Raw genomic sequence first — 15,022 nt, 5'->3', positions numbered from 1 at the left:
TATCACTGGTGTCTGTGGAGAGAGCTCCCAGTGTCTAGGCCACACTGGGTTTGCCCCCGCTCATGGCTTGTGTGCTTTCCCAGTCTACACTGCTCAGGCTCTAGGTTGCTCTGCCAGGAACTGTCTGAGGCCTGTCCTGGGTTGAATGCACTTGCCAGGTCTAAGCCACTCAGGTTCAGGTACTCCACAAAAGCACAGACTTGATTGAGCCTGCGTTTTGTGCCCTTCCCCAGTCCGAGCAGCTCAGGTGACCAGGTGCTTGGCAAGCTGTGACTTATCGCCTCCCCCGTCCCAGCCGCTCGGTTTTCTGGGTGTACAACAGGTGCACCCTTTCAGGTGTGCTGTGTGTCTCCTCTGGGGAGCTGATCTCTGGCTGCGACCCTCCCGGTGGATGTTGACCGTCCAGAATTCCAAGGAGTCTTGGTTAGCAAAGGAGCCTGCTTGCAGTTTGGTAGATGATGCCTCTCTGGGGCCACGATTGTCCCCTTCTGGCTCTGGCTGCCCTGTCTGCCTGTCTCTGGTCGGGGATGGGCTGGTCCACAGCCGGCTAGCTCTGCTCAGTCCTTTGTTCTCTGGTGGCTTAAGGAAATGGCAACCCATTCCAGTACTCTTGCTTGGAAAATCCCATGGATGAAGGAGCCTGGTAGGCTACAGTCCACAGGGTCGAAAAGAGTTGGACGTGACTGAGCAACTTCACTTTCTTTCTTGTTCTGTGAGCAGGCCTGGCAGTGTTTTAGGTTAGGGCTTTTTGCGGGATAGCTATCCCACAGTCTGGTTTGCTATCTCAAGTTAGTTCCCTAAGACTGCCCTCAGGGCATTCAGGCTTGGTCCTTACTCTAAGCAATGCAGCCCTTGCCTCCCTGCACAGCTCCCGCTTGCTAGTGGCGGATGCAAGCGTCTGCGCTGCTTCTCCACTGGAAGTTGCCTTAGGCACGTAATCTGTGTGTTTTAATTACTTATTTTCCTCCTGGTTATGTTGCCCTCTGAGGTCCCAAGGCTTGCCACAGATTTGCCGGTGAGAGTGTTTCCTGGTGTTTGGAAACCTCTTCTTTTTAAGACTCCCTTCCCGGGATGGATCTCCGTCCCTCCCTCTTTTGTCTCTCTTTTTATCTTTTGTATATTTTCCCTACCTCCTTTGGAAGACAATGGGCTGCCTTTCTGGGTGCCTGATGTCCTCTGCCAGCATTCAGAAGTTGTTTTGTGGAATTTGCTCAATGTTCAAATGTTCTTTTGATGAATTTGTAGGGGAGAAAGTGGTCTCCCCATCCTATTCCTCCACCATCTTAGGACCGCCACCCCTCTCCCCCCAGTTTTTTTTTTTTTTTTTTTTGACTAAGAAGATAAAAATAAGGTGTGAAATTATTTGTGTTCAGGCAATAACATACACTTACTCTGCATCTTCCCAGAAAAATATGCTCTTCAGAGTGACTATTTCAGTGTTGTAACCCTCAGATTTCATAGTAAACTAAATGCACTGAAATTGAGAATTTGTTATCATTGCTAAATTCCATGTGTCAGCCCCCCTCAGCTAGTCTTTCAGTTGAAAGAGGAAAATTTGGTCTTCTTCCAGCAAGGAGATAGAAAGTAAATGCCACAGAGAAGAAAATGAATGCTCTAAGACCTCCAAGGTCTTAGAAAAATGTCATTTCATGTGTGAAAAAACAATGCACCTGTGTTGAGAAGGATCTGTGGTTATTTTAAGTATGCAGCTCCTTTGCCTTTTATTTCTTGGGAAGTTTTATTGATAAGTTTTATGGCCTCAAAGATGCTCAGTTCAGATTCATGTTTACATGAATTTTATTATAACTTTATTTTGTGCCAGGCTTGCTAGTTATTCTTCTAGAGCTGTTTTTCTCAAGTGTTAATATATCCAATGATGTGTACTCCTTTACCATTATATTTTCCATTGTTGAATAAATTGGAAAATGTGTTTAAATTTAAGTAGATTTCTTTAACAATAGTTTAAAATGTCAATTTGTACTCTGGCTTTCCCAGAGGGAAGTGTAGTATAAAGTGTTTTCCAGCTTAGAGAATTGCTCATTTAAGACCAGTTAAGGGAACAGGTATGCCCTAGAGTACATGTTGGTAAACCCATTCTAGGCAGCTTGTTAGGTGAGCTAAAAACTAGAGTGTGATAAACACCATTTAGAAGTGGTTCAAAGGAGGGAGTAATCATTCAAGGTTCGAAGGAATTAGGGGGGCTGCATGAAGGAAGTCTTGAGCTGGGTCATGAATAATGAGGGGAAATTTGACAGGCAGGCTTTGTAGGTGGGAGCTTTACAGGTGAAGGAAGAGGCAGGAACAAAACACACGGAGATGGGAAAGCACAAACTCTATTCAAGGAGTGGCAAGTGTCTCTTGCTGCCTCCACAAGGGGACCTTAAGTTCAAGTAAACATTCCCCAGATGACTACAGGCAATACTTATTTCTAGTTTACTGATGAGAATGTAGGACAGGGCAGTATGAGGCTTTCTGTTTTATAGTCATAGTTGTAGCAACAGTCCATATAGCAGTCTACACAATCATTAATACAGCTGTGCGGTATTTTCTTTCCTCTCCTCTGCCAAGTGACCGCTGAGGTATAAGAGCAGGAGACTGGTAGTGGGCATATAAAGGAGTTCACCCAAGGCTTAGAAGCTCTATTTCTCACTGGTGCCACTAGCTCTTGTTACAACTCCATAGGCAAAACTTACAATGTCCCCACATGGAATGTACTCAAAGAGTCACCATACTTATGTTTAAAGCACGGTTTATCTTTGAGCATTTAGAGTTGTTCCTTATCCAGATGCAATTTACCAGTCAGGTCATTTTAACCATGAGCAATTTTACTTGTGTAACACACAAGCTGGAATCAAGATTGCCGGGAGAAATATCAATAACCTCAGATATGCAGATGACATCATCCTTATGGCAGAAAGTGAAGAGGAACTAAAAAGCCTCTTGATGAAAGTGAAAGTGGAGAGTGAAAAAGTTGGCTTAAAGCTCAACATTCAGAAAACGAAGATCATGGCATCCGGTCCCATCACTTCATGGGAAATAGATGGGGAAACAGTGGAAACAGTGTCAGACTTTATTTTTTGGGTTCCAAAGTCACTGCAGATGGTGACTGCAGCCATGAAATTAAAAGACACTTACTCCTTGGAAGGAAAGTTATGACCAACCTAGATAGCATATTCAAAAGCAGAGACATTACTTTGCCAACACAGGTTCGTCTAGTCAAGGCTATGGTTTTTCCTGTGGTCATGTATGGATGTGAGAGTTGGACTGTGAAGAAGGCTGAGCGCCAAAGAATTGATGCTTTTGAACTGTGGTGTTGGAGGAAACTCCTGAGAGTCCCTTGGACTGCAAGGAGATCCAACCAGTCCATTCTGAAGGATATCAGCCCTGGGGTTTCTTTGGAAGGAATGATGCTAAAGCTGAAACTCCACTACTTTGGCCACCTCATGCGAAGAGTTGAGTCATTGGAAAAGACTCTGATGCTGGGAGGGATTGAGGGCAAGAGGAGAAGGGGACGACAGAGGATGAGATGGCTGGATGGCATCACTGACTTGATGGACGTGAGTCTGAGTGAACTCCGGGAGTTAGTGATGGACAGGGAGGCCTGGCGTGCTGCAATTCATGGGGTCGCATAGAGTCGGACACAACTGAGTGACTGGACTGATCTGATCTGATCTGAACATAGTTGACATAATATTCTTTGATTTCCAAGGGAATAGAGCTTAACAAAAGGTCAAATTCTTACTCTGAAGCTGTGCTGTTTACACACAGCCCTTAAATATTAAGTTAGCAAGGAGATTAAGCAAATGATCTTGGATTCTACCTAGAGTTTGGATTCAAGTAACTTCTATATTGACATGTATTTATTCATAATAATCTCTTATGATCCTTTGTATTTCTGTGGTGTTCATTGTAACTTTTTCATTTCTAATTTTATTGATTTGAGTGCTTTTTCTTTTATCCTTGGTGATTCTGGGTCTGGCTAAAGGTTTATCAATTTTATCTTTTTGAAGAATTAGCTTTTAGTTTCATTTTTTATATTTTTTTCAATCCTAGTTCATTAATTTCTGCTCTGATCTTTATGATTTCTTTCCTTCTACTAATTTTGGGTTTTGTTTGTTCTTTCTCTAGCTCCTTTAGGTGTTGATTTGGGACTTTTCTTGTTTCTTGATGTAAGGTTTTATTGCTATAAACTTCCCCTTTACAGCTGCTTTTCCTGCATCCCATAGGTTTTGAATCACTGTGTTTTCATTGTCATTTGTCTCCAGGTATTTTTTATTCCCTCTTTGATTTCTTCAGTGAGCCACTGGTTGTTTAGTAGCATATTGTTTAGCTTCCACATGCTTGTGTGTTTGCAGTCTTTTTTTTGCTTGTAGTTGATTTCTAATCTCATAGTGTTGTGGTCAGAAAAAATTCTTGATATGATTTCAATTTTCTTAAATTTACCAAGGCTTGTTTTATGGTCTAGCATGTGATCAATTTGGAGAATGTCTCATGACACTTGAAAATAATGTATATTATTGTTCCTTTTGGATGAAATGCTTTATAAATATCAATTAAGTTCATCTGGTCTAGTGTATCCTTAAGGTCTGGATGATTTTCTGTCTGGATGATCTATTGATGAAAGTGGGGTGTTAAAGTCTCCTGTTATTGTGTTACTGTTTACTTCTCCTTTTATGGCTGTTAGTATTTGCCTTATGTATTGAGGTGCTGCTATGTTAGGTGCATATGTATTTATACTTATTACATCTTCTTGGATTGGTACCTTGATCATTATGTAGTATCCTTTATAAGAGTATTTTTTTTTAACCATTTGTCTTAAGTAGTGTCACCCCAGCTTTCCTTTGATTTCCATTTGCACAGAATACTTTTCTCACCCCTTCCCTTTCTATCTGTATGTGTCTCTAGATCTGATGTGGGTCTCTTATAGTATGGGTCTTGTTTTTGTATTTATTCAGTCAGTCTGTGTCTTTTGGTTGGAGCATTTAATATGTTTACATTTAACACATTGATATGTATGTTCTTATTGCCATTTTGTTAATTGTTTTGGATTTGTTTTTGTAAGTCTTTTTTCTTCCCTTCCTCTTTTGTTCTCTTCCTTGTGATGACTAAATTTACTCTTGTGTTTTCTTTGTATGTGTATCTATTGTAGATTTTTGGTTTGCAGTTACCATGAGGTTTTGATATAGCAGTCTGTAAACAAGGTTGTTTTAAGTTGCTGTTTTTTTTTAAATTTCATTTTCAATATCCTACATTTGTACTCTCCTCATGATGACTGGTTTTGATATCATATTTACGTGTGGATGATTTTCTACCATTACTGAATGTTGGCCTTTACCAGTGAGCTTTTCCATTTGTAATTTTCTTCCTTCTAGTTGTGACCTTTCCACCTAGAGAAGTTCCTTTAGCATTTGTTGCAGAGTTGGTTTTATCTGGTGGTGCTGAATTCTATTAGCTTTTCCTTGTTTGTAAAGCTTTTGATTTCTCCATCAAATCTGAACAAGTCTTCTTGGTTTAGGTTTTTCCCTTTCATCACTGTAAATATATCCTGCCATTCCCTTTTGACCTTCTGTGGAGTTTCTGCTGAAAAAATAAGCTGATAAACTTGTATGTTATTTGTTGCCTTTTCCTTGTTGCTTTTAGTATTATCACTTTGTCTTTAATTTTTGTCAATTTGATTACTATAAGTCTGTGTGTGTTCCCCCTTGGGTTTATCCTTCCTGGGAGAAGTCTCTGCTTCCTCAGCTTGGGTGACTGTTTCCTTTCCCATGTTAGGAAAGTTTCAGCTATTAATTCTTCCGTTAATTCTCAGGTCCTTTATCTCTTCTCTTTACGGTACCCCTATATTGCTAATGTTAGTGCATTTAATATTGTCCCAGAAATCTCTTAAGACTGTCCTTATTGCTTTTCATTCTTTTTTAAAATTCTGTTCCACAGTAGTGATTTATAACATTCTGTCTTTCAGCTCACATATACATTCTCCTGCCTTATTTATTCTGGTGTTTATTCCTTCTAGTGTACTTTTAATTTTACTTGTTGTATTGTTCATCTCTGTTCTTTAGTTCTTCACTAAGCATTTATTGTATCTTGTTCTGTGCCCCTGTTCTTCTTTTTTGTTTTTTTTTTTGAGATCTTGGATCATCTTTACTATCATTTCTCTGAATTCTGTTTCAGGAAGATGTCTACCTCCACTTCACTTAGCTGTTCTTCTGGGGTTTTAGCTTGTTCCTTCATCTGGGATATATTCCTCTGCTATCTTTGTCTTTGTTTTCATGGCTTCCATTCTGCAGGATGCAGGGTTGTAGCTCTTGTTGCTTCTGCTGATCTGCCCCCTTGTGGATGAGGCTGGTCTCAGGGGCTTGTGTTAGCTTCCTGGGGAGAGGACTGGTTTGTGTCCACTGCTGGATGAAGCTGGGTCTTGTTCCTCCTCTGGGCAGGGCCATGTCAAGGGTTGTGTTTAGTGACCAGCTGTGGGCTTAGTAAAACTTTAGGCAGCCTGTTTCCACCCTGTTGGTTGTGTGGCCTGAGGTGTTCCAGCACTGGAGCCTATAGGCTGTTGGGTGGGGCCAGGTCTTGGTAAGAAAATGGTGGCCTCCAGGAGAGCTCATGCCAATAAGTACCCTCCAGAACTCTTGCTACCAGTGTCTTTGTCCCTGCACTGAGTCACAGCCACCTGCTGCTGGTTCTGCAGGAGACCGTCCAATACAAGCAGGTAGGTCTGACCCAGGGTCTCCAGGTCACTACTTTTCCTCCTGGGTTCTCAAGACCTTGTATGTGCTTATATGACCTTGTATGTGCCCTCCAAGAGTGGAATTTCTATTTTCCCCAGTCCTGCGGAAGTCTTGTGATCAAACCCAGTTGCCTTCAAAGCCAGATGCTCTGGGGGCCCTTCCTCCCAATGCTAGACCCCCAGGCTAGGGAGCCTGATGCAGGACTTAAAACTGTCTCTCCTGTGGGAGAATCTCTGAAATACAATCATTTTCCTGTTTGTGGGTTGCCCACCTGGTGTGTATAGGATTTGAATTTATCACAATTTCATCTCTCTAGGAGCTGGAACCTTCTGTGGAAGAATCTCTGCCTCATGGGTTTCCTGTTCTCAGGGTCCTACACAACCTGCCTGACTAGCTTCCCTCCCAGTCTTGACTTCTTATCAGTCTCCCATTATGACAAGGGGCTTGTCTGACAAACTGACTTCTTCTAATGTGTGAATGGTAGAGGGAGAGCTGTTTTTCCCTTCTAGGCAACAGGCTTAAATTCTCCCCCTTCTCACAAACAAACACCCCCGCATGTGTCATGCATGCTTTGACACATCCAAAATATGGCTCTAAGAGTCCAGGAAATCCAGCAGGATATTTTTGTGCTGGGCTCTTGTTTCCTTAAAAAAAAAAAAAAAAGAAGAAGAAATAAGGAGCTGTTTCCTCTGCTTCTGTATTTCAGCCCAGATCAAAAATCACACACATTGCTACTGTGTTTAAGCTACTGTGCTAAGTTCTCCTTACAAGGAGAAGAACTCAAGAGTATGCAGTCTGATTGAGGATGTTTTTCTGTGGTGTTTGATAACAGAAGGATACCATCACAAATCCAAGAAAATAAATTTATTAAACTTTGAAGGAAAAAAATCCACAGACATAAAGAAAGTTAAATATAAACTGCAGGACACAACTAGTCATACTAGTGAATAATGGCTTGTGTGGCCAGCAAAGTACCAAAATGACATTCAGAGACCGATTGAGGTATTTAGCTATTTTTGGCTATAGAAATGTTGTTGTCAGCCTACTGTGAAATGGTAAGATAGTTTCCCCAAACACACAGTTTTAAGTTGAATTAGGTTCTACATAGATGAAATTGTCTATGAAACTAAATTATGTAGCTCTTAGAGAAAACCATAGCAGCAAGATAGCAGAAAACCTATTGAACATTTATTACAAGTAACATATTGAACTTTAAACACCCAATTTTAGTTTTTCACTGTCCTTCCTGCAAGAAAGAAGGAATTTAAAATTACCAACCATTAAGCTTATTTTCTAAAAAGGTCTGAGCTAAATGGCAAATATGCTTTTTAAGTTAAAGCTAACTTTAAAGTTTTATTAACTTTAAAAAAATACTTAAAGTGAGAAGCATTCATGAGTGAGATGAGTCTTCTCTTTTTGACAAACCTTTTGCGGAGCAATCCCAATGCTCCTGTGAATGATGTTTAATTTATTCAGGGATTGAGCAATAATTTATAAATTACTCAGACCTCATTTTCTTCTAACTACCAGCTTTAAGGCCAATTCACTCGGAGAGGAGGTAAAAAATGATGAAACTCATTTCACTGCTTTAAATAAATCCTATAAAAGATGTGGTGAGGAAGAAAGTTTCTGCTATGGGTTTAAATAAATTTTTGAGTTATCTTTCGGGATTTAAAATCTTGGTTTTTTTTTTTTTTTGGTTTGTTTCTCATTATCACTAACAATGAGCATGTGTCTGGCTAGAGGCTATGAAAGAAAAACCTACTTCTTGAACTTTTATTCCATGATCTGGTTAACTTCACTTTGACCAGCTTCAACTTACAAAATGCTTCTTGTTCCTATTCCTTCCTTAGATAAATATGAAATACGAGACATTGCGGTGGAGGTTCTAAGGCTTGACTCTTATGATATGCATGCGCTAAGACACTTTTTTCCAGGGCACTGCAGTGATTAAGCATCCTGGTCAATAGGAACAAGCTGTAATTTCTACTTCTCTTAGTATGTAGCCCTCTGACATGAACCAAAACTTGGGTAAGAAAAGGTTTTTTTTGTTGTTATTCTTCTGTGTGTGTGTTTTGTTTTTTTTGGTTCATGGTAAGTTGACTTGTGCAAACATTTAAAAGTTTTCTAAATTAACAAATATTTGTTTACAAATTCAGATAAGATGAGCACTTTCCAATAATGCAGGTAACTACAATCATTTCAGAATCACTTAAAGAGTTTTAGGAGGTATAAAAAGGGCCTTGTAAAAAACTAGTTTTTCTTCAGGTGCATTGACCAAAGCATTAAACCAGCTTTAGACTGCAGTTATTACATTCTTTAGATGGGTTGGCATGAACTACAGTACACCGTGTACAGTGTAATATAAAATAGCCATGCTTAAAGTGTAAATTATTAAAAATATCTTTATCCATTTTATGCCAAAATAAATGTTTTACATATCCAAACTATTTCTTCTTACCTATAATTTTAGTTCCCAATTATAAAAAAAAATTATCCTGTGCTATAATTTGCATTCAATCTTCCTGAACTGCAAAAGCCACCTGATTTTTTGCTTTTTCAAAAAGCATGATTAACTATACATTAAAAAACATAGCCATTCAATGCTTAGTAGCACAAAATTAACACCCACAATAACAAGACAATTACTGCCACTAAACAGTCTTTGAGACAGTTCTTTAAAGTATTTACAATTCACAACAGGAATATTTATCTGATTAAGGATTCTTCTTCTTTTTTTAATATAATGTTTCAACATTTCAGGAAAAGGCATTTAGAATTCATATTCCCCACCCTCAACTCACCCCCCTCCCAAAAAAAGTTTAAACATTGTTTTGGTTTAAGCATTCATGCCCCAGCCAACCCTGTGCCATTCAATGGGTAGCTCATGGGAAATCAAAGAAAAGCTATGGCATGATTTTGTTCAGTTGGTCTGTGCTCACATAGCCACATGATGAGAGAAACTCTTTGTCAGGCAAGGGCAGGGCAGTCGCATTGAGTACGAGGCCCTGTGGAGACTGTACTATATGAATGGAGGTATAATCTGGGACAGGTATCTCAGAACTTGGAACATGTTCTGCTGTCCCCGACCTCCCAGCTGTAGTGGTAAGGCTTTCTGTGGTGATGTAAATGTCTTCCTGGTTAAAGCTTGGCTCTACGTGTGATTCAGCCTCGACGTGAGGGGCCAGGGCAATGTACTTTTTGGCGTCTACCTCGCAGAAGTAAGCGTTGTCCACGATGAAGTTAGCTTGGCAGGGTGTGACCACTTCTGGGTGCGTGTCACACTGGGGGTTCCCAGTCTTATTCTTTTGGCCTGGGGAAAGGACCACATTTCCTGCTGGTGTAATGTCGCTTACCTGGGCATAAAAATCAATGTTTGCCAATGAACTTGGATTGCTGAGCTGTGTATGGACAGCTTGATGAGTTGACTCAGTTCCACCAATGAGAAGTGGTCTTGGTTTGTTTTCCTCTACTAGGATAACACTGGGCTGCTGGCTAGCAGGGGCAGCATCATTAGAAGGTGAATTATTTTGATTCTTCTGATCAAGGCATGAGATATCTGCTTCCCCTTTTAACCTTTGTGGCTGAGCAACCTCTGAGGTACCATCGCACATGTCACTGACATGGAAATCAGCCTCCAGAATGTCAGGTTCATAGCAGCTGGTACGCCCAGAGTCGTCATCCTTTGCCCCAAAGATATTGAGTGATTTTTCATGGTCATTGCTCAGAAGTCTGTCTGTGTCTGACCCTTCAGTCTTTTCATCAGGGTCATCAATATCTAGTTCAATAAATTCAACCCAAGAGTCATCATTGTAGAATTCGTGTTTATAGTTGTCATGAATGGCTAAGATTGTATTCACCTCTTCTAATTTTCCTTCCTATAAAATAGAAAAAGAAGATCTATGAAAATAAATTAACAACAATTGATTTAACAAATAATATTGAGTCTAATCAGTAACAAAATCATATAACAAACCATGTAACAAATACATTAGTGAAGAACTTTTCTTTTTTAAAATTATTTTCCATTATGGTTCATCATAGGATACTAAACATAGTTCTCTGTGCTGGACAGAAGGACCTTGTTTATCCATTCCATATATAATAGCATATATCTGCTAACCCCAACATCACACCATCCCTCCTCCAACCCTCTCCCCCTTGGCAATCACGAGTCTATTCTCTATGTCTGTGAGTCTGTTTTTGTTTTGTACATAGATTCATTTGTATCATATTTTAGATTCCACATATAAGTGGTAACATATGCTATATGTCTTTCTCTTTATGATTTACTTCAGTTAGTATGATAATCTTTAGTTGCATCCTTGTTGCTACAAGTAGCATTATTTCATTCTTTTTTAAATGGCTCAGTAGTACTCCATTGTATATATGTACCACATCTTCATTCATTCATCTGTTGATGGACATTTAGGTTGTTTCCCAGTCTTGGCTATTGTGAATAGTGATTCTGTGAACACAGGGGTGCATGTATCTTCTCGGATTAGAGTTTTGTCTGGATATATGTCTAGAAGTGGGACTGTTGGATCACTGTTGCTGTTATTCAGTCACCAGTCATGTCTGACTCTTTGTGACCCCATGGACCACAGCACGCCAGGCCTTCCTGTCCCTCCCCATCTTCCAAAGTTTGCCCAAGTTCATGTCCATTGCATCAGTGAAGCCATTCAGCTATCTGATCCTCTGATGCTCTCTTCTCCTTCTGCCCTCAATCTTTCCCAGCATCAGGGACTTTTTTGGTGAGTTGGCTGTCTCATCAGATGAACAAAATACTGTCGCTTCAGCATCAGTCCTTCCAATGAGTATTCAGGATTGATCTCCCTTAAGATTGACCGGTTTGATCTCCTTGCTGTACAGGGGACTTTCAGGAGCCTTCTCCATCACCACAGTTTGAAGGCATCAATTCTTTGGTGCTCTGCCTTCTTTACAGTCCATCTGTCACAACTGTATGTGACCACTGGGAAGACCATAGCTTTGACTATACAGACCTTTGTTGGCAGAGTAATGTCTCCACTTTTCATCATGCTGTCTAGGTTTGTCATAGCTTTCCTGCCAACAAAAAGCTTGAATCATATGGTAATTCTTTAGTTTTCTGAGGAATCTCCATATTATAAATATTTTCCATATTGGCTGTACCAACTTACATTCCAACAGTGTAGGAGGGTTCCCTTTTGTTCACATCCTCTCCAGCATCTGTTATTTGTAGTTTTTAATGATGGCCATTCTGACTGGTGTGAGGTGGTACCTCGTTGTAGTTCTGATTTGTACTTCTCTAATAATTAGCAGTGTTTAACATCTTTTCATGTGCCTATTGGCCATTTGTATTTCTTCTTTGAAGAAATGTCTGTTTAGGTCTTCTGCCCAGTTTTTGATTGGGTTTTTATTGTTGTTGAGTTGTATGAGCTGTTTTCATATTTTGGAAATGAAGCCCTGGTTGGTCTCATTATTTGCAAATACTTTCTCCCATTATGTAAGTTCTTTTCCTTTATGGTTTTTTTTTTGCTGTGCAAAAGCTTGTAAGTTTGATTAAGTCCCATTTGTTTATTTTTGCTTTTATTTCTATTGCCTTGGGAAACTGACCTAAGAATACATTGATATGATTTATGTCAGAGAATGTTTTGCCTATGATCTCTTCTAGGAGCTTGATGGTATGTATGTATTAGTTGCTCAGTCGTGTCCAACTCTTTGTGACCCCATGGAGTATAGCCTAGGAGGCTCCTCTGTCCATGGGGATTCTTCAGGAAAGAATACTGAAACGGGTTGCCATGCCCTTCTCCAGGGGATCCTCCCAACCCAGGGATTGAACCCAGGTTTCCTGTATTACAGGCAGATTTTTTACTGTCTGAGCTACCAGGGAAGCTCTGATGGTAAAATGCCTTATATTTAAGTCATCTGCATGTAACAGTTGGCCTCTTCCCTTCCAACTTGGATAAATTTTCTTTTTCTTGTCTGATTTCTGTGGCTAGGACTTTCAATACTATGTTAAATAGAAGAGGTGAGAGTGGGCATCCTGGTCCTGTTCTAGATTTTAGCATGAAGGCTTTCAGTTTTTCACCATTGGCTATTACATTGGGTGTGGGTTTGTCATTTGGCTTTTATTATGTTGTGATATGTTCCCTTTATACCTACTTTGGTAAGAGTTTTATCATGAATGGATGTGAAATTTTGTCAGATGGTCTTTTTTCTTGAGATGATCATGTGATTTTGTCTTTTGTTTATGTATCACATTGACTTGTGTATGTTGAGCATCCTTGTGAACTTGGAATGACTCTTGGTTGTAGTATGTGATCTTTTTTTTGTTGTTGCTTTTGGATTTGGTCTGCTAATATTTTGCTGAGAATTTTTGCATCTATATTCCTCAAAGATTGGCCTGTAATTTTCTTTTTTGGTGGTGTTTGTCTGGTTTTGGTATTAGGGTGGTTTCATAGAATGTCTTTGGAACTAATGGAACTCCTCTTTAGTGTTTTGGAAGCTTTTGAGAATCAGTGTTATTTCTTCTTTGTATGTTTGGTAGAATTCACCTGTAAAGCCATCTGGTCCTGGACTTTTCTTTATAGGAAGTTTTAAAATTACATATTCCATTTTACCTCTAGTGATTGGTCTTTTCTAATTATCTATTTCTTGATTCAATTTTGGTGGGCTGTGATTCAAATCTGGTGGGTATGTTTCTAGAAACTTGTCCATTTATTCTAGGTTGTCAAATTTGTTGGCGTATAATTGTTTATAGCATTCCCTGTGGTCTTTGTTATTATTGTGATATCAGTTTTTATGTCTCCTTTCTCATTTCTTGTTTATTTGGGTTCTCTCTCTTCTTGGTGAGCCTGGCCAGAGGTTTATCAATCTTGTTTACCTTTTCAAAGAATGAACTTTTGGTTTTATTGATTTTTTTTCTATTTTTTAATCACTATTTTATTTATTTCCTCTTTGATCTTGATTGTTTCCTTCCTTTTGCTGATTTTATGTTTTGTTTGTTCGTTTTCTACTTCAAGTAGTAGATTAGGTTTTTTTCTTGTTTTGATGAAGAAGGCCTGTATAGCTATGAATTTCCCTCTAAGAACTGATTTTGCTACATCTCAAAGATTTTGTATGGTTGTATTTTCATTGTCATCTTTCTCAAGGTAGTTTTAAATTTACTTTCATCATTGACTCATTGGTTTTTTAGTAGCATATTGCTTTGTGATCATTTTTATTTCATTTCTTTTTCTGTGGTTGACTTTTAGTTTCATGCCATTGTGGTGAGAAAAGATGCTTGAGATAATTTCTATATTCTTTGTTGAGGCCTGTTTTTGTGCTCCAGTATGTGGTCAATCCTTGGAGAAGGCGATGGCACCCGACTCCAGTACTCTTGCCTGGAAAATCCCATGGACGGAGGAGCCTGGTAGGCTGCAGTCCATGGGGTTGTGAAGAGTCGGACACAACTGAGCGACTTCACTTTCATGCATTGGAGAGGGAAATGGCAACCCACTCCAGTGTTCTTGCCTGGAGAATCCCAGGGACGGGGGAGCCTGGTAGGCTGCCGTCTATGGGGTCGCATAGAGTCGGACACGACTGAAGCGACTTAGCAGCAGCATGTGGTCAATCCTAGAGAATATTTCATGTGCATTTAAAGAATGTGTATTCTGTTTCTTATGGATATAATGTCCTGAAAATATCATTTAGGTCTAACTGTTCTATCATTGTCATTTATGATCCCTGTTGCCTTGATTTCTGTCTAGAAGATCTGTCCACTGATGTGAGTAGGGTGTTAAAGGTCTCGTACTATTACTGTATTCCTGTTGGTTTCTCCCTTTATATCTGTTAGGATCTGTTTTATGTATTTGAGTGCTGCAACATTATTGCATCTATGTTGATGAGTATAAAGTTCTTTTCTTGTATTGATCCTTTTATCTTTATATAGTGTCCTTCTTTATCTTTTTTATGGCCTTTAAGGTATGTTTTGTCTGACATGTATATTGTGATTCCCACTTTGTCATTTCCATTTGCATGAAATCTTCTCCCATCACCTTTCAATCTGTGTGTCCTTTGCTCTAAACTGGGTCTCTTGTAGGCAACATAATGTAGGCTCTCATTTTTTCATAGTCTGCCACTCTGTGTATTCTGATTGGGACGTCTCGTCCACTGACATTTAAGGCAATTATTAATTGATATGTATTTATTGCTATTTTAAGTCCTGCTTTCCCACTGATTTTTAAATTTCTTCCTTGACCCCCTCCCCCTTCTTTTTTGTGGTTTGAATTATTTTTGTATTATGTTCTTTTTGGTTTTTGTGAATCTGTTGT

At 39.4% G+C, this 15,022-nt stretch overlaps 1 protein-coding gene and 1 long non-coding RNA gene across 12 annotated transcripts in view; one reads left to right on the top strand and one right to left on the bottom strand.

Annotated features, from left to right (window-relative positions):
* Positions 1-15,022, top strand: part of LOC147350285 (uncharacterized) — a 171,460-nt gene that overhangs the window by 87,002 nt on the left and 69,436 nt on the right. The window lies entirely within an intron of this gene.
* The window catches only part of GHR (growth hormone receptor), a 313,209-nt gene continuing 305,764 nt past the window's right edge, over positions 7,578-15,022 (bottom strand). For all 10 annotated transcript variants that reach the window (XM_086361584.1, XM_086361582.1, XM_086361589.1 and 7 more), the window contains one exon: positions 7,578-10,606. In XM_086361584.1, the coding sequence (XP_086217710.1) occupies positions 9,635-10,606 (972 nt within the window). In that variant the 3' untranslated portion in view covers positions 7,578-9,634. The remainder of the gene's footprint in view (positions 10,607-15,022) is intronic.

This window comes from Bos grunniens, chromosome 20 (assembly GCF_055505025.1).
Source record: "Bos grunniens cultivar Pamir isolate PY7600 chromosome 20, Bosgru_T2T1.0, whole genome shotgun sequence".
NCBI classification, from domain to species: domain Eukaryota; kingdom Metazoa; phylum Chordata; class Mammalia; order Artiodactyla; family Bovidae; genus Bos; species Bos grunniens.
The sequence above is the reverse complement of the archived record's forward strand: the minus strand, read 5'-3'. Positions and strand labels throughout refer to the sequence as shown.